The sequence below is a fragment of the Candoia aspera genome, chromosome 2 (genome assembly GCF_035149785.1).
Source record: "Candoia aspera isolate rCanAsp1 chromosome 2, rCanAsp1.hap2, whole genome shotgun sequence".
Classification (NCBI taxonomy): Eukaryota; Metazoa; Chordata; class Lepidosauria; order Squamata; family Boidae; genus Candoia; species Candoia aspera.
This window is the reverse complement of record NC_086154.1, coordinates 42,173,751-42,198,688: the sequence shown is the minus strand read 5'-3', so window position 1 is coordinate 42,198,688 and position 24,938 is coordinate 42,173,751. Positions and strand designations below refer to the sequence as shown.

Here is a 24,938-nt window from a genome sequence, read left to right as displayed (position 1 = left end):
GATAAATTATTTAATACATTGAATAGATAAATATTTGGCCTTCTTAAGTTGGCAATTCTATTCATCTTTGGTGAAAGTCTTTAATTATGGCAAGCTTAAAGTTTTGAGACCTTGGGGAAAATATTATCAGAACCTAGGTACTAAAAATGAGAGAATTGCTTTAGTTCGGTCTTCTCCAACCTGACCATGATGGTTGGGGAATTCTGCAAGATGACGTCCACTTATTGGGAGGGTGTCCAAGTTGAGAAAGGCCAGTTTTAGCCCCTTTCATGTATCCAATCGAGAGATTATTAATCTGAATGATGCAAAAGGGAGAATTGGGCAACAGGCTACTTCTCTGAAATTTACCATGGTTATTATACCATCTAAAGAAAGCCAGTGCCTAAACTGTGGGGCAACCCATATAAAGCCATTATCCCTGGACTGAATCACAAAAGGTTGATATTTTAGAAACCAAGGTGATTGGGCAAAAGTACACAGATGCCTTATCCTAATCTATCTATCTCCTCCAGCCACATGAGTTGTAACAGGCATTTTCAAACATACTGAACTTTACACGGGGCTAGAAGCAAGGGAGAACAAGGGAGAGTGAAGTCTGCCAGTTCTACTGCAGCATCTTAAGAGGGAGAGCCAGGAGTTCTGCAAATGGCAGCAATTGACAGACTTAGATGTAGTGTGCACACAATCTGGAAAAATCTAGGGTTTATTCAGACTAGAACTATTATTCCGAACACAGGTTTATTTCTTAGTCTAATAAAAGACCCACCTGTTGGCAATCCCTTCTTTCTATACACACACATACAGTATATTGCTGACATGCTTCTTCTGTTCAGTCTCTTTTGAGAGCCCCTATAAATATCTAGCTGGTGAACCCAACATCAAACCAACATATCAACAAAAATGAACTAATGAAAATGAAGTGGATTTCTTTTCCATTTCAAAAGGAATTTGCTTATTTCAAACTGGACAATAGGTCAACTTAATAATATTAAATATATATATATATATATATATATATATATATATATATATATATATATTAAAAAAAAACTCATAATGAATAGCCCTGTACATGAGCAAAGTGCTCAGGAATGCCGGAACTGTAATTAACTAGCAGCATGTTGCCCATAAATTATCATGATGTTGGAGCTCAACTGGCTAAAAATTAAGCACTGTAATTTTCAAAAAGCAGCAGCAGAGCAGCAGCAAAAAGAATTAGAGAAAAAGGCCAAGTTGGTGACTGATGGGAAAGAAGATGCACATGTGATGTCCTTGCGGCAGCTGTTATGTAGAGGGTAATAAATTATCACAAGAAAGATCCTGGAACAAATGCTGCTTGTGGCAGTTCTTGGAGGGATAGTGGGAAGGACTGGACTGGACACATCAATTGACTGAGCGCATTGAGCGGCTGCTTCGCGGAAATCGATGGACTTTGACATGCTTGGACAAGTGGTCACTTCGTGCAAACTTCTTCTCACACACAGGGCACTGATACGGCTTCACTCCAGAGTGGGAACGTCGATGCCGAGAAAGCTCATCCGATCGTGAGAACCTGGAAGCAAATAAGAAAACGTTATCAGTGTGAGGCCTTCAGCTCTGGATGGTCCAATCAATCAATCAATATTTTATTACAGTCACAGACCAGAATTACAAATAAAATACAAATCTTTACAAATACAAATAAAAATGCATTGAAATGAAATAAAACAAAACATGATAATATTAATGGTCATCAATGCATATAAAAGCACAACCAAGAATATTTAACACTATTATCATGCCGTCAAAGAGTAGGGAAACAAGTTCTTCAGTACTCCTGAAGAATACTTCAGTAATCCTGCCAAAGAGATTAGTATTATTATTCATCAGGACTTTTTCGAGAAAGTACTCAGGGAGACAATTGCCCCAAGCAGCATTCATGGAAAGAAAGTCATCCAAACAATGGTTCAATATCTGAAACACTTTCATTTCAAAGTGAGTTATTTCAGAATCTTGGATCACCTCCACACCCCTGTTTACTCACCATTGCCTTCAACACATACATATACACATACTATATACAAATACACACACAGGCACACACACACCCCAAAAGAGAGAGAGAGAAAGAAAATGACAATTGTAAAGGATGCTATGAGAAGGAACTGGGGCAGAGGTGAGACTCAAATAAATATTCTACCACTCAGTCTTAATAGGACCTTATTATTCTTACGTTGTAGATAATAAAGTAGTGATTGTCCAAAGGTCTTTTAGAATATATTTGCCCTTACCTTCCCAAACATCAGCAGGTTAGTCCGTTTTATGATAATATGAAGTTTACTTAATTTAGCATTGAATGAGGAAACAATGGACTCAGCCATTTTCAACTCAGCCTAGACCACCATATATCCATTATACTGTTACTTCTTCTGATATCTATGCAATTGATTGTAATTTCACGCATGTTCCTGTTACTTTGTTTCTGGCTTTCTTTAATAAAAGCTTACACCACTATTATGTAATTAGGTTTTGGAATGTTAGTAGAATTTCTGTACCATCTGTACAAACATATATAGTACTTATATGCAGGTAACTGGTTGTATAGAATCTGATGAATATTTAGAAGATAACCCAGATATATGAAAGACTATCGCTCATCTTATTCCATGATAGCCAGAATGAGCATGGGATGGAGTGCAGAAATAGCCAACTAGCATAATGAGACTTTGATAGACTCTTCTTCCTCTGCAGCCCACCATTTTTAATCTATTGGACAGAAAAACAACTACTTTATCATTTTCCATGCAAATTGACTAAGCATGATAATGGTATTTATGTTGATATATAAGCTGGCTGACATGTCATGCAAAGCCATGGCTTGCTTTAACCTGTTTGTTGAATACACTGCAATTGGTCATGTTTGCACAATACTAAGCTGTGGTTAGATTAATACTTACCCAACAGTAGTTGTGCATCTAACCACAGACTGGGCTACTTCTCCACATTTGCCATTGCAACATAGTGTTTACAAAGAGGAGATTTTCCAAAATATGCCAGTCATAAAGGGCACTTGAAACAGTTGTTTCATATCCACTAAAATTAATTTTAAAAATAAATGATTTCATACTCACATTCTCATTTGCATGTATTAATAAGGGCTTGGTGTTAATGAAGCTTAGTCAGACAGACATTGAAACCATTCAGGAAGAAAAATTGATGTTCCTCAGCTAGATAAATTAAGCTCCATACTTTCATTACGGAAGCTAACCTTCATGAAAGACAATAAAATAAAGACCAAATACTTTTTAAAATATTGAGGTGAACTGTTAAAGATCTGCAAGGCAGAGGGAAGAGCTGAGAATTACATCTAATCAGTGCTGAAACAAGAGCTGAATTCTTTAAAAATCCACATTTTTGCTAAGAAAAATTCTAAGGATTTTTTTTTTCACCTGCCCAATTTCCCTCCCCTCCAAAAAAGATGGTTGTATTTTTCCATTTCCTAGGATGGAATAATTGCTGCTGTCACCTGCAACTAATCTGTGAGGTAACGAAAGAAACTGCCACTTCCTCCGCTCCAGGAATGAGCTTTTCCCCAGAGAAATTGCACGGGCATTTCCAAGATATCACGTGCACACACAGTTCAAATGAAAGCTCTGTTGGAAAATCCAAGTATTCATGAAACACACCTGGATATAGAGACCCTTTGAATAGTAGAATCACACTGGCTGTTGGTGTCAGCCAGAACAGTAACGAAGTTGGGTACAGAATAGAAGAACTGTTGTCAGCTGTTCCTTTATAGTAAATAAATGAAATCAGAGCCATTTCTTAGCCAAAAACAGGGGGGAAAAGGGGGGGGGATCTGTAATACAGGTTTATATGAAAAACTGAATGTCTCATCATGCGTGTTGTTGTTTATTCGTTTAGTCGCTTCCGACTCTTCGTGACTTCATGGGCCAGCCCACGCCAGAGCTTCCTGTCGGTCATCAACACCCCCAGCTCCCCCAGGGACGAGTCCGTCACCTCTAGAATATCATCCGTCCACCATCATCATGCATAGGTAAGCATTTTTTACAATAGGGTACTCAGCTATTTCAGGCTGAAGAGCAAAAGCTACATTTGATTTAATAACTATAGTGAATTGTATTAATCTCAGTAATTTCCCCCCTTCGGTCACATTAAAAGGGGGAACTTTTGGAAAAATTCTGGGAGTCATGTCCAAAGCATTGAGAGGCCACATGCAGGGACCCTGAGCTCTCAAGTGGTGCTACTTTGTTTTAAGAGGATAAAGTTAGTTTTTCCTCAAGAAAAAGATGGAACTTCTCTTTGCAACCTAGGACAGAACCTGAGTTTCCAAACTGAAACTCTACCAATAATCATGTGATGTTTATTTCTTTTGGTGTTTTATCTCCGTTCTTTGGGGAATTAAAAACTTACCCCTGCCAAGTAGAGTTCTTGTTGTCTCTAGTTTCTCTGATATTTATTAAGCATATCTGAAGAAAACATTACTTGATGCTTGTCATTTGACTTTATGAGCAAAACCTGTTGGAGGAGGGGGGAGATGTACATGCACATTCAGGGTATGTGCCACCTGACCCATGGAACAGAACATGAGTTAATACGATAAAAATATATTTTGTATCATAGCTAAGCCTTCAGTTGATTAGATAACAATGTTGCTATGTCATCCGGTTTGCTTGAAAGTATCAGTTTACTATAACTACAGAAATAAATTTGCAGCTCCTTATGTGTTTACAACATGCACCCATCCAAAGATTAAGCATAAGATAAAAGTAAAAGCCTACAGACTGTTATGTAATGCTCCCTGAAAACAGTAATGGACAATGTGTTCTATAAACTGATTTTTTTTTTCAATTTGGTTTTTTCTTTTGTTGTGCAATTTTATAGTATGTGGAACAATGTACATATTTGGAAAAAGTAAAATTAATGTCTGCCTCTTTGGAAGACTGGCATTTGATCTAATGATCTACAATGCATCCGGGAACGATCATAGTACTCTCTTGGTCTCAGCAGAATATGAACCAAGCTTGACTATTAGGAAAAGGGGCACAGATCTTTGCATACAATCTGGGATCTGAGTTGGCATATAGATCAGGTATTAACATGCAATGGTTATGCTTTATTCATGGAACCTTATAGGTAATCCAGATACAGTCATCTTTCATTTTCAACCCTCCCATCTTTCCTGACCACTTCTTTTGCCTTTTTCATGATACAAAAGTTATATGTTGAGGATAAAAAGACAGTTTTGTTGCACAAGCTTTTGAATAGTAGCCACAGGAACACCTCAACTAAAAGACTTTAGTGATATCAAATATGCTAAATAGTAAGATTATTTTGAAAGTGGCTTTGATTCTTTGAGGTTCTCTTCTCAGACGATACTGGAATCATATTTCTAGGAATAGGGAAGCTACAACTGACTAATATCAGATCTGTGAATCAATCCCAAATGGTTTTTGTGCATGTCTTGAATCAATTCCAAGGCATCTGATTGATCTGGATATTCAGTTATGTCTCTTAATTATATTCAATTAGCAGACCTGCATCAGATGAAGAATCTGAGGTTTGAACTAGACATAAGTCCCCTTACTTCAGAAAGGGTCTTTAGTATTAACCACTACTGTGGTTGCTATAGGCAGACTGAACTACCAGAAAGCCCACTGAGGTCACCAGTTCTTCAAGGAACCCTTAAGAGCAATTGAAGGAGAACAATGATCAACATTCCTTACAGATGTCTTCACAGGGCGGTAATAACAAATAATGGAAGAACAAGATCCAATACTGGATCTGTGCAAAAACACCTCTCCCAGAATAATTTTGGAGGAAGTTTCAGTTTTAGTATTTTTAATCCAACTTTCCTGTGAAATTGAAGGGAAATCTCATATACATATATCTAATCTTTTGAAGGAATAGCTGATATGTTTGGAGTTCCAAGGGCTGTTGTATATATAAAATTGCAAGCATCACCTCCTTAAGTATCAAGGATGTGGAATTAACATTAACTTCATAACTGAAATATGATCCAGGGAACTGAGTTTAGGCATGCGACCTGCAACAGACTCCAAGCAGAATTTTTGAAAACAGAGTTAACAGAGATTGTGTGAATGCTGGAATGATCATGTGCTGACAATACAGTTAATTGTGCCACTTTCATTACTTCTACCAATCTTCTACCAATTTACTTATCTCTTATATTTTATATTTGCCTAATGCTTCCTTCTGTGGTAATAACATACAGCTCTGTTGGGTCCTTTAAAAAATTTATATGGGGGGACAAATCATGGGAAATTGTTTCTGTGAAAAGGAGATTTTTATCATTATTCTACAGGCTTTATCCAATTGCACAGAAGAATCATGAAACTGCTTTTTAAGAATCTCATAATGGTACAATAATTACAAAAACTATCAATGCAATTAAAAATTAATCAGGGCTAGCAAAGGAGTTATCTTACCCAACTGCTCTGTCCAGGGAAATATTTATAATTATGACATACAAAGCTTTACCACCTTGTAAATTCTCCCAATCTAGACTACTAGGTGGGGTGTATATAGGAATAGAGGAAGTTGTTTTACATTTTGTGAAAGCAATTTTACCTATCCAGCCCAGGGTTGTCTCTTCCAGCCACCTAATCCTTTCGCTTGGAGATGCTGGCTCCTGAACCTGGGACATGTTCATGTTCATGCTGGGAGGTTGCAGTACTGTATAGAGTTTGGAGGTGATGTGCTATCTGAGTGCAGCTATTGCTCATCTCTGTATTACAAGACAGATCTCCACAACCTGCAGAACAGGGGAGCTGTTGCTGTTGCTGTTGCTGTTGCTGCTGCGAACAAGATACTGAAAACAGAAAGAAGCTTCTACCACACAACAGAAGACTGGAAAAAGGTGGAAGAAAGTAGTAGATGATCACCTCACAGGCTGATATTGGATTTCCTGATGTTTCCTGAACATTCAGGTTCGTTGGGGGGATCAAAAGTATTCTGATCAGGAGTGGAGCTGCTAGGAATAGGAACACACACATACACACACAACACACTCACACACACCAATTCTTCCATTCCCTAACAAAGCTGCTGCCAGATGCCTTGCTTGGCTCAAGATTTAAATAAGAAAAGCTGGGCTCTTCAGAAAAGCAGAGACAAAGGGCCTTTTGTTAACTGTACTTTTCAGAGTGTTGCTTTCCATTGTACTAGTACCAATGAAATGTCAAGGGAGAACTCTGAGCTCTAAAATACATCAGGAAATGGGATCATCAATCTTGCATCTCTCTGTTTCAGATTTCCTTCATTCTTCTGTTGTCCTCAAGCTCTAAGTTACCCTGGGCTTGTCAGTGGTGGAGAGAAAGAAAGTGTGGTGGATGGTTATTAAGCCCAAAGAATGGTGACAAGAACAGTTTTATTTTTTTGATGGAGCAGAAAGGGTAAGACACAAACAGAATGGGAGATAGTGCAGTCCAAACTCATTTCAGAAGCAGGAACATCTGACATATCTGCTCCACCAACCTACTTGCTCCTCTGCTTTTTTTTCAGAGCATAATCACAGGAGACTCAGGGCCAAGCTAAGGTATGCTAACATCTACCAGGCTGTCATTCAGCCCTTTTCTCTAGAACTCACACTGAGGTTTGGTTAAGGGCTCCCTTGATGCTGGGACGTACAGACTACTGATTCTGGAATAGTCAGTGGCCTACTTCACTTAAGAAACCTTGGGGCAGGGAATAAGAATTTAATTCTGGTTGTGCAGCATCCTTATAGAAGGACTGTCTCTCTGATGATGAGCAATCAAAATATCCCAGCAAATGGTTCAGAAGACTGTAAATGTGGGGCGGGGTGGAGGGACATTTGTAATCCCAGGTACATTGCCCATCAGTGCAGACCAGTGTATCATAACTTGGTATGTTTCAGTTATGTTTGAGCCAGTTTGGTCTAGTGGTTAAGGTAACGGCCCAGAAACCAGGAGACAGAGAGTTCTAGTCCCACCTTAGGCATGAAAGCCGGCTGGGTGACCTTGGGCCGGTCGCTCCCTCTCAGCCCAACTCACCTCACAGGGTTGTTGCTGTGGGGAAGATAGGAGGAGGAAAGAGTATTAGGTATGTTCCCTGCCTTGAGTTATTTATAAAAACAATAAAGGCGGGATAAAAATAAATAAATAAATTCCAGCTCCCAACATCTCCAGCCACACTGAAAGAGAACCAAAGCTGGTATAGACCATGCTGAACTAAATGAACCAATGATATTGATAATTAGTAAGAGAAAGGAATTGTTACGGGATTGCCAATAAAACCAAACAATTAAAAAAACTGGCTGGCTAGATTTGTGTGTGTGTGTATTCAAATCAGAAAAATAAAGCATGAGTTTTTCATACTTCTCAGCAGTTCCGTTTGCTTTTAAAGATACATGCTTTAAGTAAATAGCCAGCAACTATACAGAGCTCTGCTCTGGACTTTCCCTTTTCCTCTGAACTCCAGAGCATTGCCCTTAGAGCTGACAATCTCTGTCCATGAACAGAAAACGAAATGCTGGCACTCCTATACTGAAACCAGCAGCAGTTTGTGGACCTGTTATTTCATTTTTCATCTATGGAGAGAGAGGTATTATGCTCCCTTTCACATATGTTAAGAATACACACACACACACATCTTCTTGTGCAACTTCTTTCAAGCTTCTCAATAACCTTAAGTGCACTTACTTGGAAAAGAACTTCTACTCAACCTGACATAAAGAAGGGGAGAAAAATACCAGATGCATTTAAGGCAACCTGGAAAAAAACCAGAGGCTTCAGATGTATTTGGTCCAGTCCTGTGAGGTCTCCCTCTCCCTCTGAATTTCTGAAAAGTAAACATAACCTGCTGATAAAAGAGAGCTGTGTAATTCTGAGCTCAGCTGGCTCAGTCAATTTGTCAATCTGACTTTGATGTTCAAGAAGAACATGCAGTGGTGTTGGGATCCCAGAGATATGTCCCTAAAGAGAGGAACATTTGAAAGAAAAAGGCAGCAACTTCCATTCTTCTGTATAGCAACAAATCCCAGGGGCAAACATCTGGATCGGGATCAGAATAACACTCAAATTCAGGTGGGATTAGATTGGAGGCATTCAAATTTCCAGAGTGCACTTGCCCAGCCAGAAGAAAAAACCTTGAGAAATTTCTAAGACTAGCTTGTTGCCAATGACAGCTCTACTCTATGTACCACTTAATTAATCCTTAACCTAAAAGCAATTCTTAAATTACTTGGCTGTTTTGTGTATTTAGCTGATTGCATAAGTAGCTAGTCTATTAGCGGCATAGGAAAACAGTCACTGAAGACTGAGATTCAGCTTCCAAGATGGTTAATTACAACACTTCCAGTACTCACAAGCTGAACCACTACCTGTAATGGACAGAAGGAGTAGGCTTGAGGAACAGGATCAAGAACTGAAACCAAGACAACAGTCAGATAAAAGGAATCTGGGTCGGGGCCAGAACGGTACCCTCAGAAAGCATCTCAGACAAGACCCTCCCTAGTTCTCACAAAGATAAAGATGGGGGGAAAGCGCACTCAGACTTGCAAGATTCTGTTACTATAACCTTATCATAAAAGTAGCATTTGCAAGCATGACTTTGGTTTCCTAGTCTGGTCTACCTTGGAGAGCTGACATTACCCTTCCTGTGGTCTTCCACCACACCAATCACGCCTTATTGCTATTACAGGACCATATTTTGCTGAAACAAGAAGGGCAGAAATGTGCTCAGAGTTAACACCTGGGAGCAGCACAGAAGAGTAAAGTGAATGATATTACTAAGTTCCATAGCACTGAGGATTATATGCCACCGCTTTTCTTCTAATTTTTTTAGGCCAGCACAGCTTGTGACATACCTAGTCCACAAACCATGTTTTTGAAGAAGGGCCATCATTTCTAGCTGATTCAGGAGACCATTTCTGAATTCAGGTTAGGCAGTCTATATTTGCTCAAGTCAACAAGTACCCATAAATGCAAATTTTAGAGGGGGGCGGGAGGGAAACAGAAGGACTGCCTTGGGGATGCCAAGATGCAAAATGAACCAGTCCTGGATTTTCTGATTTTCCAAGGGGGTGGGGGTGGGGAGGGAGGGTTGGCAGGAGTAGCTGTTGTTTAAACTGTTAAGCCTTTTTTAGGGCTTACATATAGTTTTCCACCTTTCCCATCTCAAAATGGTAGGGTAGTATGGCACAATTTTTTGGCAATTTTGGTCAACAAGTCATTGAGAGCCAGACAGAAAGTCATCGGGGCTACATTCAGCCTTGGGACCTCAGTTTGCCCAAAGCTGCACTAATCCAACAGTTCTAGCACCCATCCAAATCATCAGGAAAAGGGCCATAGTAATAAATATACAACTGTCAAGTTCTGAGAGTCAGGGAAACAGACTATTATGCCTACTAAAGCATTATTAAATATTTTGAACATCCTGCTCTAGAAAGAATTGGAAGCAAAAAAAAAAAGATCCCAGGGAAATGCATGTGTCCAAATATTCTGTATGGGCCCTTAAATTGGCCCACAACCTCCAAATTGGGGGTAGAAGGATACTGTTGTGCCCCATAGCAAATGAATATTTTGGGGATGAGGAATGGAAACAAGGTGAAACACCCAACAAGTATTCTTAGCACCTATGACAAGGCAGCCTCATCTACTCTTGCTTCTGGAGACTTAGACCCCACAGCCATCTAAGCTGCAGAATGCCTCATGTGGAATGTGGAAAATGGAGGGGTGATGGATGCCCAGGAAGGTACAGAGTGATATTCCAGAGTAGCCCAGGCTTAGTCAATCAAAGCTGGCTGATGCTGCCAAGGTCATCCATAGCCCTTCAGTAGACTTGTCAGGATACAGCCCACTGGTGATGCTGGAGAATCATTTCTATTATTATTCCCTGCATCCTCTTTCTCTTTAAGCCATTTGCCAGGAAGATATCAATTACATTATGTTTTACATTATGGAAAATAAATTTATTTATTTATTTGATTGATTTCTATAGCTGCCCATCTCATGTTGATAGATACATTTGTAATATTTATTTATTACAAAATATCATTAATAGATACTGATTTCCCTTAAAAAAAACAGCAGGGGGCAAGAAACTTTATACCACACAAGCCAGGAACTCATATCACTAATTTTGAAATTTTTCACACTTCAAAATTCAAGAAACTAAGACTTGGGCCTACCTGGTATCATGCTTTTACAAGTGACTGATACTGAATATTCAACCTAAAACTGCCACTATCCCTTAACTATTACTAGTGACAACTGGGGGTCATGGAAGTTTAAATCCTGTTTATCTACAGATTTAGGGGCATTTTAATTAATCTTTCCTTATCTTGAAAAAAAAAACCATGTGGATTAATTTGAATCAATCTGTGTGTGTGTGTGTGTGTGTGTGTGTGTATAGACACATACATACAAACATATATATTTATAAACTCACACACACATACAGTAATAAGCAATCTATCTGAAACTACTGGAAGATCACATTTGTAGCTACTCATAGTAGAAAAATGTTTGTCATTTATATCTTAGATTTTTAAGAGAGTCTACTTGCAGTGGACTATTTCCACTAAACATTCGGAGACCAGATTTGAGAAAGTATAACTAAATTTGTGTTGATTCATACTCTGAAAGAAATTAAGCTGTTTACATAATGGAGATATCCTTTGATCTGAATGTGAGGGTTTAAAAGGGGTTTTGAAAACACGATTAACAGTTTATGAACTGTAATGGGAGAGATATAGGAAGCTGACCTACATCGTTCCTGAATTGGTGTGTTTTGCACATCCCTACCTAGTCTTGTCTTCTGAGTTGACGATACTAGGTATGGGAGATAGAAACATGGTCTCTCTAGTACAAGTCATTCCCAGCAGCTGCTATCAGACCTCTGAAGTGGGGTGGACATGAACCTTGGAACTTCTGTAGGCAAAGCATACCCTCTCCTACTGAGCTGAGTGGGTAACCAAGCCTTACTAAAGTACAGGTTGCAAAAAGTAAGCTGTGATTGAATCAATAGCATACAAACGGCAGTCCTTGCTCTGTCAAGCCTGACTTACCTTTTATAAAAGGGATATAATTGAGTGTTTTTAAAAAGGCCAATGTCACGTTACATCCCAGGATTTATCCTGTTATTCAAATGACTGTTGCTTCTAGAGAGTTACCAAATTTTAAGGGAGCATGCTCCACTTGTTAATGAACAGGTATTAGAAAGGAATTATTAATATTAACTTTGTTCAATAGATGTGGAGTGAATAGTAGAATTTATGAAAGAGATTCAACCACCATATGTCAGTACTAACCTCCATCCACAACCAGGCCAAGTACATGCGAAAGGTTTTTCTCCTGTGTGCCTTCTTAGATGGGCTTTCAAATGGCTGCTTTTAGTGTACATCTTGGTACATCCAGGGAAAGTACATTTGTGCATTTTAATTAGTTCTGCTGCAGGATTCTTTTGAAACTTTTGACCCATGATGACCCCAGTTTGACCCTGCATTGTACCTCCTGGACCGATAGGTTTTGCAGCTATTGGAACTGGAGCTATGCGGACAAATTTGGAAGATGAGTTCAAGTTGGATGATTGAACAAGTTGTGGCACCAGTGCAAAAGTTTGCCCTTGGATGTTGACCAAGAGCTGTGCAATTTTAATGTTTTCTTGCACTGGTCCTTGTGAACTAGGGCTCACATCTGATGTTTGTTTAACTTGAACTGGCTGGATCTGGAGCATGACTGGTATCCCTCCATCAAGGGACACTGCTCCATTAGATGCATGGCTACCTTCCATTGCACCATCTGATTGTTCATTTTTACTGTCTTTTAAACTAATACTTGGCACCATCTGGTCTTTTTGCTGTATGGAAGCTACAGTAATTTGGCTGCAAGCTCTCATGTCTTTGGTCTCACTCTTAGGTCCTTCTTTAAGATCATTCTCCATGTTCTCTTCCAGAAACTCCTCTATCTCCTCAAGGGTGGGCTGGAATGGTCCAGAATCTTCCATCTCCAGCATGAACTCAGGCATTCTAAAATTCTCCTCCTTCACAATAGGTTGAAGTCTCCTTTTATCCCACCAAGAAGCATGGCCACTCCCCAAAGATGCCTGGGACAACAAGTAGTCCAAGATACTGTCCTGATTCTCTGCACTGGATGAGCTCCCATAACTGGAGCCTAGAACCTGTGAATCTGGGCTTGAACAAGAACAAAAACTTGAGGAATCACTGTCATCTTCAGACACTGGGGAAGGCAGCATTTGGTATGACCTCCCAACCGCTGTCATGTCCCCAAAGTATCCAATCGAGGGCCTGGTGGATGAGAAAGATTCATCCGCAGGAAGCAAGTGATCCACCATTCCTGAGTAATCTCTTTATGCGTATCCCGCCAGCATGTACCAAACGGGTGAAAACCTGAACATGGGAAACACAAACATTGGCAGTCAGAAGCCAGAATTAATTGTTCATCTCAATACACTAAAACCTGTAGCTTGATTTAGAATGCTTAATGAGTGCATCACATGTTGCTGCGTGTTTTGATATAGCTTGTATCACCCAGGAGGGTTTCTTGAGTGCTTGAAAGCTTTCTCCAAGATTGCACCACATGCTTGCAAAAGAATTATCTCCCAAAACCATTTCACAACTATACATCCTTTAGATTTACAACAGCCTTCTTTGCAAAAAGTTTGCTGGCAAAAAGACAAGAGTTCTGTTTTTAGCCATTAATCCTACAGATAAAACTACAGAATACTTAGAGAGGAAAAAAAAGATACTGAGACTTCTCCCATCCCTGAACTTCTACATCAGATAGAGCATTTATTCCTGGGAAGCAGTTTTCCACCACTTTATTTTTAATTCTTTCACATATACAAATATAGCCTAATTACTGTAATGCAAGGTTCAGAACAGCAGGAGCTAAAAATATTGGTTGAACTTCAACAGCAAATATACTAAGACAATTTTCCTTTCTAGATTAATGAATCAAGCTTTTAGCATCATTATCTTCAGTGCTGGTCCTTATAAGGTTTCGAACCAAGTAGGAATTCAGTTATTCTTCTGTAGATGGAATCCATTTCTTGCCCTGCCAGCTTCCACCACCAATAAATAAATAAAGATTATGGGGAAAAAATTACATTCATTTCTTTTCCTTTGCCTTACAACACTGGGCCCGACTACAAGTTCGCTATTAAATGGTTGCAGTCTCATTGCCTGCATTATTAAATACCTATCATTTGCAAACATTGCCTTAGAATGATCAAAACCACATTCCGTTTCTAAATTTGGTTTAGAATTAGCACTTCATTCAGGTTTTAGATTTCAAAGCCTTGTGACCAATCCGTTCTGCTGAGTGCTGACATCCATCAATTCATTCAACTTCAGAAGGAAGGTGTTCCATCTCTACAAAGCCCAGCATTCCAAAAAAAAATCACTCACAGAGATCCATTCTACTAACCAAAGGAGAATGCACACAGAAAGTTATGGAAGATACAATGATTGTGGAGGAAAGTTATGGAGTCTGGATTTGTGAGGCATGCAGAGAGAGAGACAAAAGTTAGAGAAGATGCATTGTAATAAAAGACCTGTTGTCTGCCATTAAAGAAGCACCAAACATCTTTTCTCATTGTTTTTAACATGCTGCTGCTTTTGCTGCTATGACCACTTTGCCGCAATGTTGTCCAAAGAAAAGGACATCATCTTCACATAATGGATACAATTTATTCTGCGTACTTAACTTCCCCATCTTTGTTTTGTTCCACCTGAAGGAAATGAAATCCCACATATGAGATGAATGGGTAATTTAGCAAGAAGTATTTTGCACAATGCCTTTCACTTGCTCCATCAGCACCAGTCCATTAACCTTCCACGGGATATCCAATAAAGGACAAGGACTTTTCTCTGAGATATGGCTTCTTGACTGATCCAGGATGGTGATGGGGATAGTTTGGAAGAAAAAGCACTAACTGGCCTGCCAAGTTGCACACTTTAAGCACAAATGTCAGGCTTCTCTTTTGGTCAACAGACACCACTTATGAAATGCTCACATATATAGAACAAGAAGTTCAAGCAAAGGTTAGAGCCCATGTTGTGGGATTAACCCTAGTTTGAACAGCAAAAGTATTCCTCACATAACGGATTTAAGTGTTTCGAGCCAAAGCAAGCCAATTACATTGCAATGAAATGGCAGCGCGTACTTCAAAATGTTCTCCTTGGTTCCACAAATGTTCTCATAATCCTAGATGTGTCTTTCTCAGACAGAAGTCTTTTGGGACTCATTCCCAGTATATGTACATTGGATTGCAGCTTCAAGCAGTTTACTCACTGGCTTAATTAACTCAAGCTTTAGTTAAATCACTACTATGGGAAATGTTTCTGTAGGTCTGGAAGCAGGCACATATCTGGCTATTTGTTCAGGCTGTTTTGATGCTGGTACATTGGCATGTTTTCCTTTTAATAAAGCACTGATTATAAGTGTATTTCAGACCCATAACACTGTGCCTGAAAAAAGTCAACTTGAACAGTTTTTTAAGTCTACAATTGAATTTATATTTAATCAGATAATTAATTCATTCTTTGACAGGCAGATGAGGAGGCAGGCAAGTATGGTGTCAGTTTGTAAATTGGTGCTTGAATTTACTCAGGAAAGAAAAGCCATATCTACTACTGTGAATAAGCCTACAAAATGGACATACTAATCTCCTTTGCCCTCTTGAAAACTTGATTGTGTAAAATGCAAAAAGTCCACAATGATGGCAAATAATAGAACTGGAAGGCACTCCCATTTGGTTTTGATTTTGCCCAGGGTTGTCCTTCTGACCATTCTGGTTAGTTCAGGATAAACCTGAGTTCTTCCAATACTAGTCAGACACTTTGGCCACACTGGCTGTTCCAGAAACATGATGTTTCTCAGAACTTGAGAAAAGACCTCTTCTCTGCTCTAGCCTTATTTATTCATTTATTTATTTATTAATCAAATTTATATAGCAGCCCATCTCACTGAAAGTGACTCTGAGCGGCGTACAACAATCAAAACCACAATATATAAACAATCATTATAAAATATAATAGGATATATTAGACAAAGAATTATTTCTATATATTGTATGAAAAACTAGTACTTAGGATAGATTCTTATGTTCTTATGACCAGAGATAGACAGGAAGTTATTTATCTTTCATACTTTTTTCGGTCTATTACTTTACTACACTTTTTTCTTTTCTTTTTCTTAATTTTGTATTTCTATCTCTTTTTCTATTTCTAACTTTTAATTATGTATTTAAAATTTCAATAAAAACAAATTAAAAAAATAATAAAAACCATCATTATAAAACATTCAACCCTTGCCACAACTTCGTTGGAGTTTTTTAAGAGAACTCAGAGAGATCCAAGTTCAAGTCATCACAGAATCTTATTCTACCCCACCCACAAAGAGCCCAGATGTTTGCTCTCTCTTTTAGAAAAAGATAGAAATATTTTATCCTGGTAGCAGGGAGAGGGAGTTCAGCATTTTTATTTCTGCTTTTTTTACATGTTATGTAATTATTATTTACTGGCTAAATTCTTTCTGATCATTCCAGTGCTATGTTATACAGAGTAGCCAAAAATAAAACCAAAATAAACAAACCGAAAGTATACTCTAAAATGTAATACATAAAATGAAGTCTGATTTCTTCCCTTTTATATTAGCATTATTTCCCATTCTGCAGTCATATCATGGGGACACGATGGTTATAAGTGAATAACTAACTAAGTAAATACTATACATCATCGCCAGTTTGACCTAGTTCTAAGGCTGCCATTGGACTTAGGATTAGGGAGCGCACTTGTATCCAAGGTTGACTGTGCCATACAGCCTCTTCAGGGAGCAGATCTGATGTCACGAAAAGACAACAAATTGTCTATTAACAATGAGAATGGTAATTGCATTTGCACTGCCAAGGAGGGATGAGCTGCTGTTGGGATTTTAGTCTTGTGCATCCTTCACTTTGACCAGTGGGGAGCCAGGTGTAGCTCTGCCCAAGGGAACAAACTGACTTGGGCCTTTGGGGTAACTCCTTACTCAAGTTAAGTTTTGTGGACATACACAGGGAAACATACTATAAGAAATGTTTTTCAGCTTACACATTGACTGGGCTACACCAGAATTTGTGGTGACGGAACTAAACTAGGGCAAGCCAAATCAAAATCCCCAAATGTTTAAGGAATATATAACTGGGCAATACTTACCCAAGTTTCCTATGTTCTAAATGTTTAAATAGGAGCATCTCCTCTTCTTGAGGTTTTTTTTTAAAAAAATATGCTGCCTTTATTATTTTTTTATAAATAACTCAAGGCGGGGAACATACCTAATACTCCTTCCTCCTCCTCTTTTCCCCACAACACCAACCCTGTGAGGTGAGTTGGGCTGAGAGGGAGTGACTGGCCCAAGGTCACCCAGCCGGCTTTCATGCCTAAGGCGGGACTGGAACTCTCAGTCTCCTGGTTTCTAGCCTGGTGCCTTAACCATTAGAGCAACCTGGTTCTTTTACTTTCACAGTTCTACGCAGAGCTAGACACCCTTACAGCATAATTCTCTCCATTTCTAATTAGAAAGATTGATTCAGAGGGACTAAAAGCAAGGTTAAATGGGTTGTGACTTTAAGCCTTGTTTTGTATTGTAATCACTGGATTTACTGTAGGAAACAGTGACGCATCCAAGCTGCTGTGCAAGCAATGAAGAGATGTAGCATTGGAGAAGGGAAGCATCTATGCCAGTAAAAGATGCAGAGCTGAGCAGAAGGATAGACAGAGAAAGCAAAGATCAAAGCTCTCTTTGTAAATTTTAAGCTTCCCCAACTGGGTGCCTCCAGATGTTTTGGGCTTCATCATCTTATGTTGGTTGGTATGCCCAACACATTTGGAGAACTCCTAGTTGGGTGGGGCTGCCTTAAATTTCCTTCCTCCAGTTGGATACTACCATTCAAAACAGAAATAAAAATGATAGTGAAGTTCAGCATTTCCAAAGAATATGAGCAGGATATATGAGAGGGCAGTTGGAATACTAGCAGACTCTCTGAATCAAAAGAATGCTTTCTAATTAAAGGTCACCTATTCTTCATCTTTCATTTATCATATCAATGGAACCCACAGGACTATCTCATTCAAGAAACATGAACAGAAGGTAAAGATGCACAGCTCAATGAGGGATACAAGACCTTAGGCCACTTCCCGTGCCCATCAAAGCAGTCATTCCACACAGGTCCAATTCTGGGTACTGCAGGAATGCAAATGCAAACTGTATGTAAGCAGTGAAAAAGCAGAGCAAGTAGATGAATTTGTAGACCATGGTAGTATGTTTTCTAAAAATAGAAACATGAATAGACAGACTTTAAGACATGTAAATGCTGGAAGAAAAGCTGTGGGTAATGCCTGATCTGTTGCAAAGCACAAATGCTTGTTAAAAAAATGAAGATGGTTGTGTATAAGACGGTACTCCTACTTAGTTTATACTGGGAAGTGAGAATTTGGGATGTCAGGAGAAATTTAGAAGTAGTCTGAATGCAATGGAAATGGGAGATCAAAGGTGTGTGTGTGGTAAAGCAAGAAGACCTAGGGTCAAAAATGAATGGGTGACTGAACTCCAGGAGTCTGTGACCAGTATGAAAGAAGTATGTTGAGGTGGTTTGGTCATATAGGAAAAATGAGCAATGATCAATTGCAAAATATGAAGGAAAAGTGAATGGAATAAGACAAAGAGAAAGACCAAGAAAGCTGTGGCTGGATGGAGTTGATAATATCTTCAGAAACAGTGAGGTGAGGGGACCAGAGACAAAAAGCAATGTCTGCATGGATGCAGAAACCAGAGTGGTTTGCATGGATAGAAACATATGGTGAGAGATGGTACATGGTGTTGGTGTAAAATAGATTTAGCTGTTTGTTTTTCTGTTTCTTATCTGATGGTTTTAATTTTTGTCTTGTTATTTCTTATTCCTTTTCTGCACTTCGCAGAATGTTCACTCCAAATGGGAACAGCGTGATGGCTTTGTACAGTATATACAGTATGTAGTAATCCCTTTCTTACTAAAGTGAGCAAACTTCTTCTTTGACTTGATATTCTCCGGAACCAGTAAGGATAATATTATAATTCTAGGAATGGGGGAAATCTGTATTTTAATGTATTGAAATCTGCTCCCTCACTAAATAAGACTAGTTCTGGTTTAATAATGAATATGTTCCTATTTGCTGCAACTGAACCGGAGCCAGCTCTAAGGAAAAGCCCATTTCACTATTCACAATAGTCTGCAGGTTTCTGCTGTGCTGTTATCATATGTTGCTTTCTTACCAACTTTAAGACAAGCTTAGGAAGACAAAAGTTACCCTGTTCCAAAGAACAGTTGTCAGTTTAGATCAGCAACTAAATATTAAAAGGACAGGAATTGTATTGCTGCATTTTGGACTCAGCATTCAGAGGAGAATGCAGAAAGCTATGCAAAAACTGATCTGCTTGTCATTCTAGGAGGAATTTAGAGCATTACAAGGGAATGCTCTGTCACTGCAAGCATGATCAGCTTATTTGGTGTTTTTTAAGCAGCTGTGGATATGCTGACAACTACATTCTAGAGCTGCCAACATCTCTTTCCTCTTTGATGCAAAACAATCCCATAAATCTCTGCTTTCCTGACAAGACAGATTACACAGATATAATGTGTAGATACTTGTTTACATTTTGTATAACCCAGATTGGGGCATAGCCTATGTACCTTCTACTCTGGTCTTTGCCCAAATTCGCTGGAATGCCATGGCTCAAAAATTCTAAGAAACCCAGAACACAACATGCCATTGCCACTGTTTTCATATAGGGAAAACATTAATCCAGAAGCTAATGTGCTCCAGCAGTCAGGGCTGGACTTGCTTGAGTTAGGGAAATTTAAGCTCTGCTGAACTGCAGAGTAGCCTTCCCCAACCTGGTCCATTTTTTCCCTCCATCCCAACAGGTTGGAATAAAATTTCCAGAAGGCATAGCAACCAGGGATGCTGACTAGAGATTACAGTCTCTGTAGTCCAGCCCTATAAAGAGCACCAGGTTAAAGAGAGGAACACTGGCCAGCCCTGCTCCCTGCCACTGATATACACATGCCATTCAGTCACCCAGCCATCTGTACATCAGCCTGTGCTGAGAGTGGGCCCTATTCATGTACAGAAAGATGCTTATAAGGAATTTCTTTAGAAAGGCAATTCTGGACCAATCAGGATTCCTTCTTGGTATGCAAGGAGTACACACTCTGATTTTAGTTGTATACTTAGCTGGTGACAGAGGGGGTAACCAGTGGAGGCGGTAACCAATGATTTCTGCATTCTTGGGGTAGATGAAAGAGGCTTGATGCTCCAAAGCTTCAAAAGGAGCACAAAGCAGTGTACACTCCCATTCACACGGATGTCACTATTTCCCATCTAACCACATGGAGACAGTAAGTAAATTACTGCATTGGGAGTAATTATCCTCCACAATTAACACTTGGTGCTTCAGATTCCATTGAAAGGCCCTCCCTAGGTGTATCCATAGATGTGCATCTATGAACACAATGCACTTCTCAGCCACCTTTGAACATAAAAGCTTGCTCGCTCTGTCATTTCCCCGCTTTTTACAGTGACAAGCGTTCTGCTCTTGATTATCATCACAATCTAAGGTTTGATAGCTCTTCCAAAAACAAAAACCTCCAGATGATACTGTAGAATACTGTATAGAAGAGGGAGTCAGATAGAGCATGCAAAAATGAAACTATATACCATACATGTTTTGAGCAAGCCATACAATCATCCAGCGTTAGGTACTGATGTATCGTAAGTCAGGGCAGCAAACGTGGGTCCTCTGATTTCACCAACTCAAGTAAGCGTATATGGCGGGATGGTGGAGAAATTGTGACAGGCTCAAGTTCATTCACTGAACTATGTGGCTAACCAGAGATTTCAACTCAGACTGACTGATTCAGCATTCTAGAAACAAACTTGGGCACCGTTCAGCTTGGTGGAAAAGTGGGTATCATATGAACACTTTTAAAAATTGCATTTTAATCTGAATCATACGTTCTGCTGTTCATGCTGGCTCAACAAGAATGAATGAATGGATGAATGGATGAATGAAGCAAATGTATACTGTATAGCATCTCTTAATAAAACCTTTGCTTTTAGGCATACAGTATATTACTGCAAGAAAGGCTTTCCAGGCTAGGAAAGACTCAGGTCTTTCAGAACTGTTAATTTTGGCTGGTTATATGTTTTACAGAAATAAATATTATATAGAATCAGACAATAATTTCTGTATATTACTTAATTACTCCATGCATCTGAACTGAACTCATGAAAATTATGCCTTTTAATAAAATTTATTACTGTAGTTGAAAAAGATGCTACTAGGCTCCTTCTGATTTTTCACTACCATAGGCTAACATGGTTCTTCTCCTATGTTTACATAAGGGGTGTGTCCCTGTATAGTAACAGGGACATAATACTACCTGCTCAACTTTTTCAAGCAGAAGAATTCTTTTCTAGATCTCGTTGTTAGTGAAAATATTGCACAGATTTTCTGAAGGCCCCTTAGAAGGTTTAAATGTTAAAGGGAGGATTTTTTCCCTTTTTTTTTCTCACTAGAGCACCATCTCAGTTCCTTTACTGCCCACCACCGGTCACTTCCTAAGCTTCTTACACTATTTTGCACTTTGTAATTTACAGTACATATCCTGTCACACTTGGCTGAATAGACAGTAAGGTAAGACTCCTGGTTCTTAAAGCAAAGGAGCCATTAGGATGCACTGATTCAAGTTCAAAACAGTTGCCAAGCTTGTTTTCTAATTTTCAGGATTTCATAGCTTTATCTACACTTCTGCTGGGAATGGAACACAGGAGGGAAGTTTGGGACACATATCCTTTTCCTGTCTACAGTTAGTTGGTTTGAAATTACATCCATTCCGAATGCTTTTCTGAAAGGGGAAAGACGTTTGTTTACGGCAATAACATCTGAAAGCTCTAGTCCGCCGCTCTGGCCAAACTACCTTCTGTTTGGTCATTCATGCTGGTCACACACACATGCAGTCCCGAGCCTGTCTGTGCTCATCTATCAAGCTGGCAATGGAGGAAAGCTCCGAGACTCATTGTGGTGGGGAAGAAAAGAAGGGGAGAAGAGATGAAGTGAAGCACGGGCACAGCTGTATGAAATCATGCTGCAGTTTAGCCAAATGTTTTCAAACCCAGCCTCAGCTTTACACAGCAGGTATTAAAGAAATGGTCTGAACACAATTTCACTGGTGCTATTCCCTCTTCCCCACTCCCTCCCTTTGGACTCTGAAGTTTGGAATGACCGAAAGTAACCCGGCAGCCATCTCTCTCTCTCTCTCTCTCTCTCTCTCTCTCTCTCCCTTTTTTCAGCATTACCATAACAGCCAGAACAGAACAAAACATGCAGCCGCCGCCTCCTGTTTCTGCTCTAGGTTACTTTCCCACCATTGCCTTCCAAAAAGAGTTCTGTGCACCCCAAAGTTGCGCAGGAAAAATAAATCAACACCCCAATGTTTCTGCTGCAGCAGCGCCTCCCATTGGAAACATCCCATCTCCGGAGGTAGACATGATGTAAGCAAAGAGGGCCACGAAGTTTCTACAGCAAATATGTTGCAAGGAAGGAAGGGAAATCTTCCTGCAATTCAGAATGAGAACACTGTGGGTTTTCTCCAGCTGGGTGCAAGGAAATCTCCTCCAGCTGGGTGCCCTCTAAACATGCAGATTGCACCTCATTCCAGCCCTTGGCCATACTAGCCAGGATGAAGATATAAACTGTATCTGGAAGGACAAGGCTGGAGAAGGTCAACGGAGCGGAAAAAAGCAATCTTTGCCTCAGCAATGTTTGTGAAAAATAATAGGAGTCGGGGTTTCCCTCACATTCTTGGGAGCTGCCTCTCTGACATGTGGAAAAATAAATGGGTGACTTTCAGATGGCAGTGTTTCTCAGCCTTGGCAACTTTAAGCTGTGTGGACTTCAACTCTCAGAATTCTGGGAGTTGAAGTCCACACAGCTTAAAGTCCACACAGTTGAAGTTGCCAAGGCTGAGAAACACTGCTATAATATATACAGCTTTCTCTTCCACACACGCACCCACGCTCAAGATGAAGAGCTTCCAAATAGGAAACAAGCTTGTACTTTCCCAAAAATTTACCAAACAACTTTCTGCAAAAAAAAAAAAATGCAGTAAGACTCTTTGGGGAATAGCTCTGGGATATTGGATATAGGATTTGGGGTAGGCAATATGGCAGAGAGATGATTCCAACACACAAGTCTATTAGTAGGTCCCCCAAAAGAAGCACAATACATTTTCTTGGGTAAGCAAACAATTCTAGTGGCAGACTGCAAAGTTTCACATCCCAAATCATGTCTCATCAAAGAAACCTTCCCTGTAACTCTGCATTGCTACTATCCTCCCTACAAATCCATCCATTTAAACATGCAATGTCACATCTAGTTAGCTGCTTCTTAGACTTAACCCAGCAATTTCTGCCTTTTATGGTTGGTGTAGGCCAGCCTTCCCCAAGGAAGGCACCCCACAGATATCTTCCCATCATTCTCAGCCACCAACAGCCTTATGCTGGCAGGAATTATGGGAGATGTAGTCAAACACCCTCAGATGGCTTCCATATTCAGCCTTACCATAAGCACCAACCACTTTCTCTCTGTTGTGCTCATCCACCTCGCCTTCAGCCGGTGTTTCTGCTGTCCTCCGGGGACAATGCGGAAGGGAGGGTGCAAAAGAGGGGCAGCAGCGCCGCTTTGGCATAAACCAGAGCCACTGTTGAGCTGCTGGAAGGAATCAAGCTTTCAAGTCGAAAAAGGAGAGGAAAGGGAACGGGGCATTTGCACAACAGCAGAAGGGGCAGATCTGGGATCCTGTCAGGTGGCGCTGAAAACCGGCCTTCTCACGTCCTGGGCTAAAAGGAAAAGTATCTGCCTGATTATTTGCTACCGAAGGGGAGGCGACTGTCACTGCACTGAGCTCCGGCACAGCAACTCCAAGGGTTTACGCCCGGCTGATGAAACGAGTCTTGCCCTACCAACCTCTCTGCCTGAACATATGGTGGGAAATCGCCTTTTTGCTCATTCTTCGGAACCTTGGTCCTCCGATCGATCGAGAGCAATCGGCTCCCGTAGGTAGCGGATCTTGTCCTTCAAAGCGAGGAAGAAGGGGGCTCCTCCGTAATAGGCTGTTCTCTTCCCCCCCCCCGCGCGCCCCTCCTTTATTGCAAACAACTTCGCGCGCACAGAACGCCGTCTTCGCCTCCACGTACGGGAGCAAAGGCGGATCTTTGCCCGTCGTTCCTTCCGTCCGTCCAGTTGCTTAGCATCCCGAAAGTAAGAGTCCCCCCGAGGCTGGCTAACCGAGCGGTCCGCTCCTCTCCAGTGATCCAGGAGATCTGCGAGCAGCGCATTTCCTTGCCGTGTGACGCGGCTGCACAAGCGCGCGCACACAGAGACACGCGTTGTCGGATTCCTTCACAAGAACCGCTCGCTTCTCTTTCTCTCCTTTTTCCCCCTTGCGGGTTTCCCTTCTCCCCCGCCCCCCGTTCGCTCCCAAGTCGCGCCCTCCCACTACGTGAAGAGGCAGGACCGCGTCCTTTGCTCCTTACCTGAACTTTGTCTGTCTCTCAACGCCCGGAACGCGGGTGAGTCTGGAAGGTGGGGGAAGAACACCCCCCCAAACTTTAAATTACCCCAAAAGCAACGGAGGAAAAAAGATCCCGACAGGCAGCCGCTCCTCCTGGCATTTAAGGAAAAAATGGGAGAAAAACGCAGCTATTTAAAACCCCCACGCTGGTGACTGACAGGATAGCCAACGTGGTCCTTGGGACTCGCCGAAAGGCGAAGGGGGTTCCGACGCGCGAGCAGCAATACAGAGGGTGATGTGTCCTTTAGCTCTCCTCGCGTAGTACTATATCCCCATCACAT

At 40.4% G+C, this 24,938-nt stretch overlaps 1 protein-coding gene across 2 annotated transcripts; it reads right to left on the bottom strand.

The window, feature by feature from the left end:
* Window positions 1-1,043: 1,043 nt before the first annotated feature.
* KLF15 (KLF transcription factor 15) lies at window positions 1,044-24,908 on the bottom strand. Of its 2 annotated transcripts, none has more exons than XM_063291674.1 (3): window positions 24,620-24,908; window positions 12,293-13,390; window positions 1,044-1,552 (listed from the first exon to the last, which is right to left on the bottom strand). In XM_063291674.1, exons 2-3 carry the CDS (start codon window positions 13,333-13,335, stop codon window positions 1,384-1,386), a joined length of 1,212 nt encoding a protein of 403 aa, XP_063147744.1. In that variant the 5' UTR covers window positions 13,336-13,390; window positions 24,620-24,908; the 3' UTR covers window positions 1,044-1,383. The 2 variants fall into 2 exon arrangements, with proteins under 2 accessions (XP_063147744.1, XP_063147745.1); XM_063291675.1 differs by lacking the exon at window positions 24,620-24,908 and adding an exon at window positions 24,051-24,503.
* Window positions 24,909-24,938: the final 30 nt, after the last annotated feature.

Coding starts and splice junctions, on each gene's coding strand:
- KLF15 (XM_063291674.1), bottom strand. CDS start 13,335: ATGGTGGATCACTTGCTTCCTGCGGATGAATCTTTCTCATCCACCAGG. Junction 1,553..12,292: donor TGGCCTGGTTGTGGATGGAG/GTTAGTACTGAC, acceptor ATTTGCTTCCAG/GTTCTCACGATCGGATGAGC.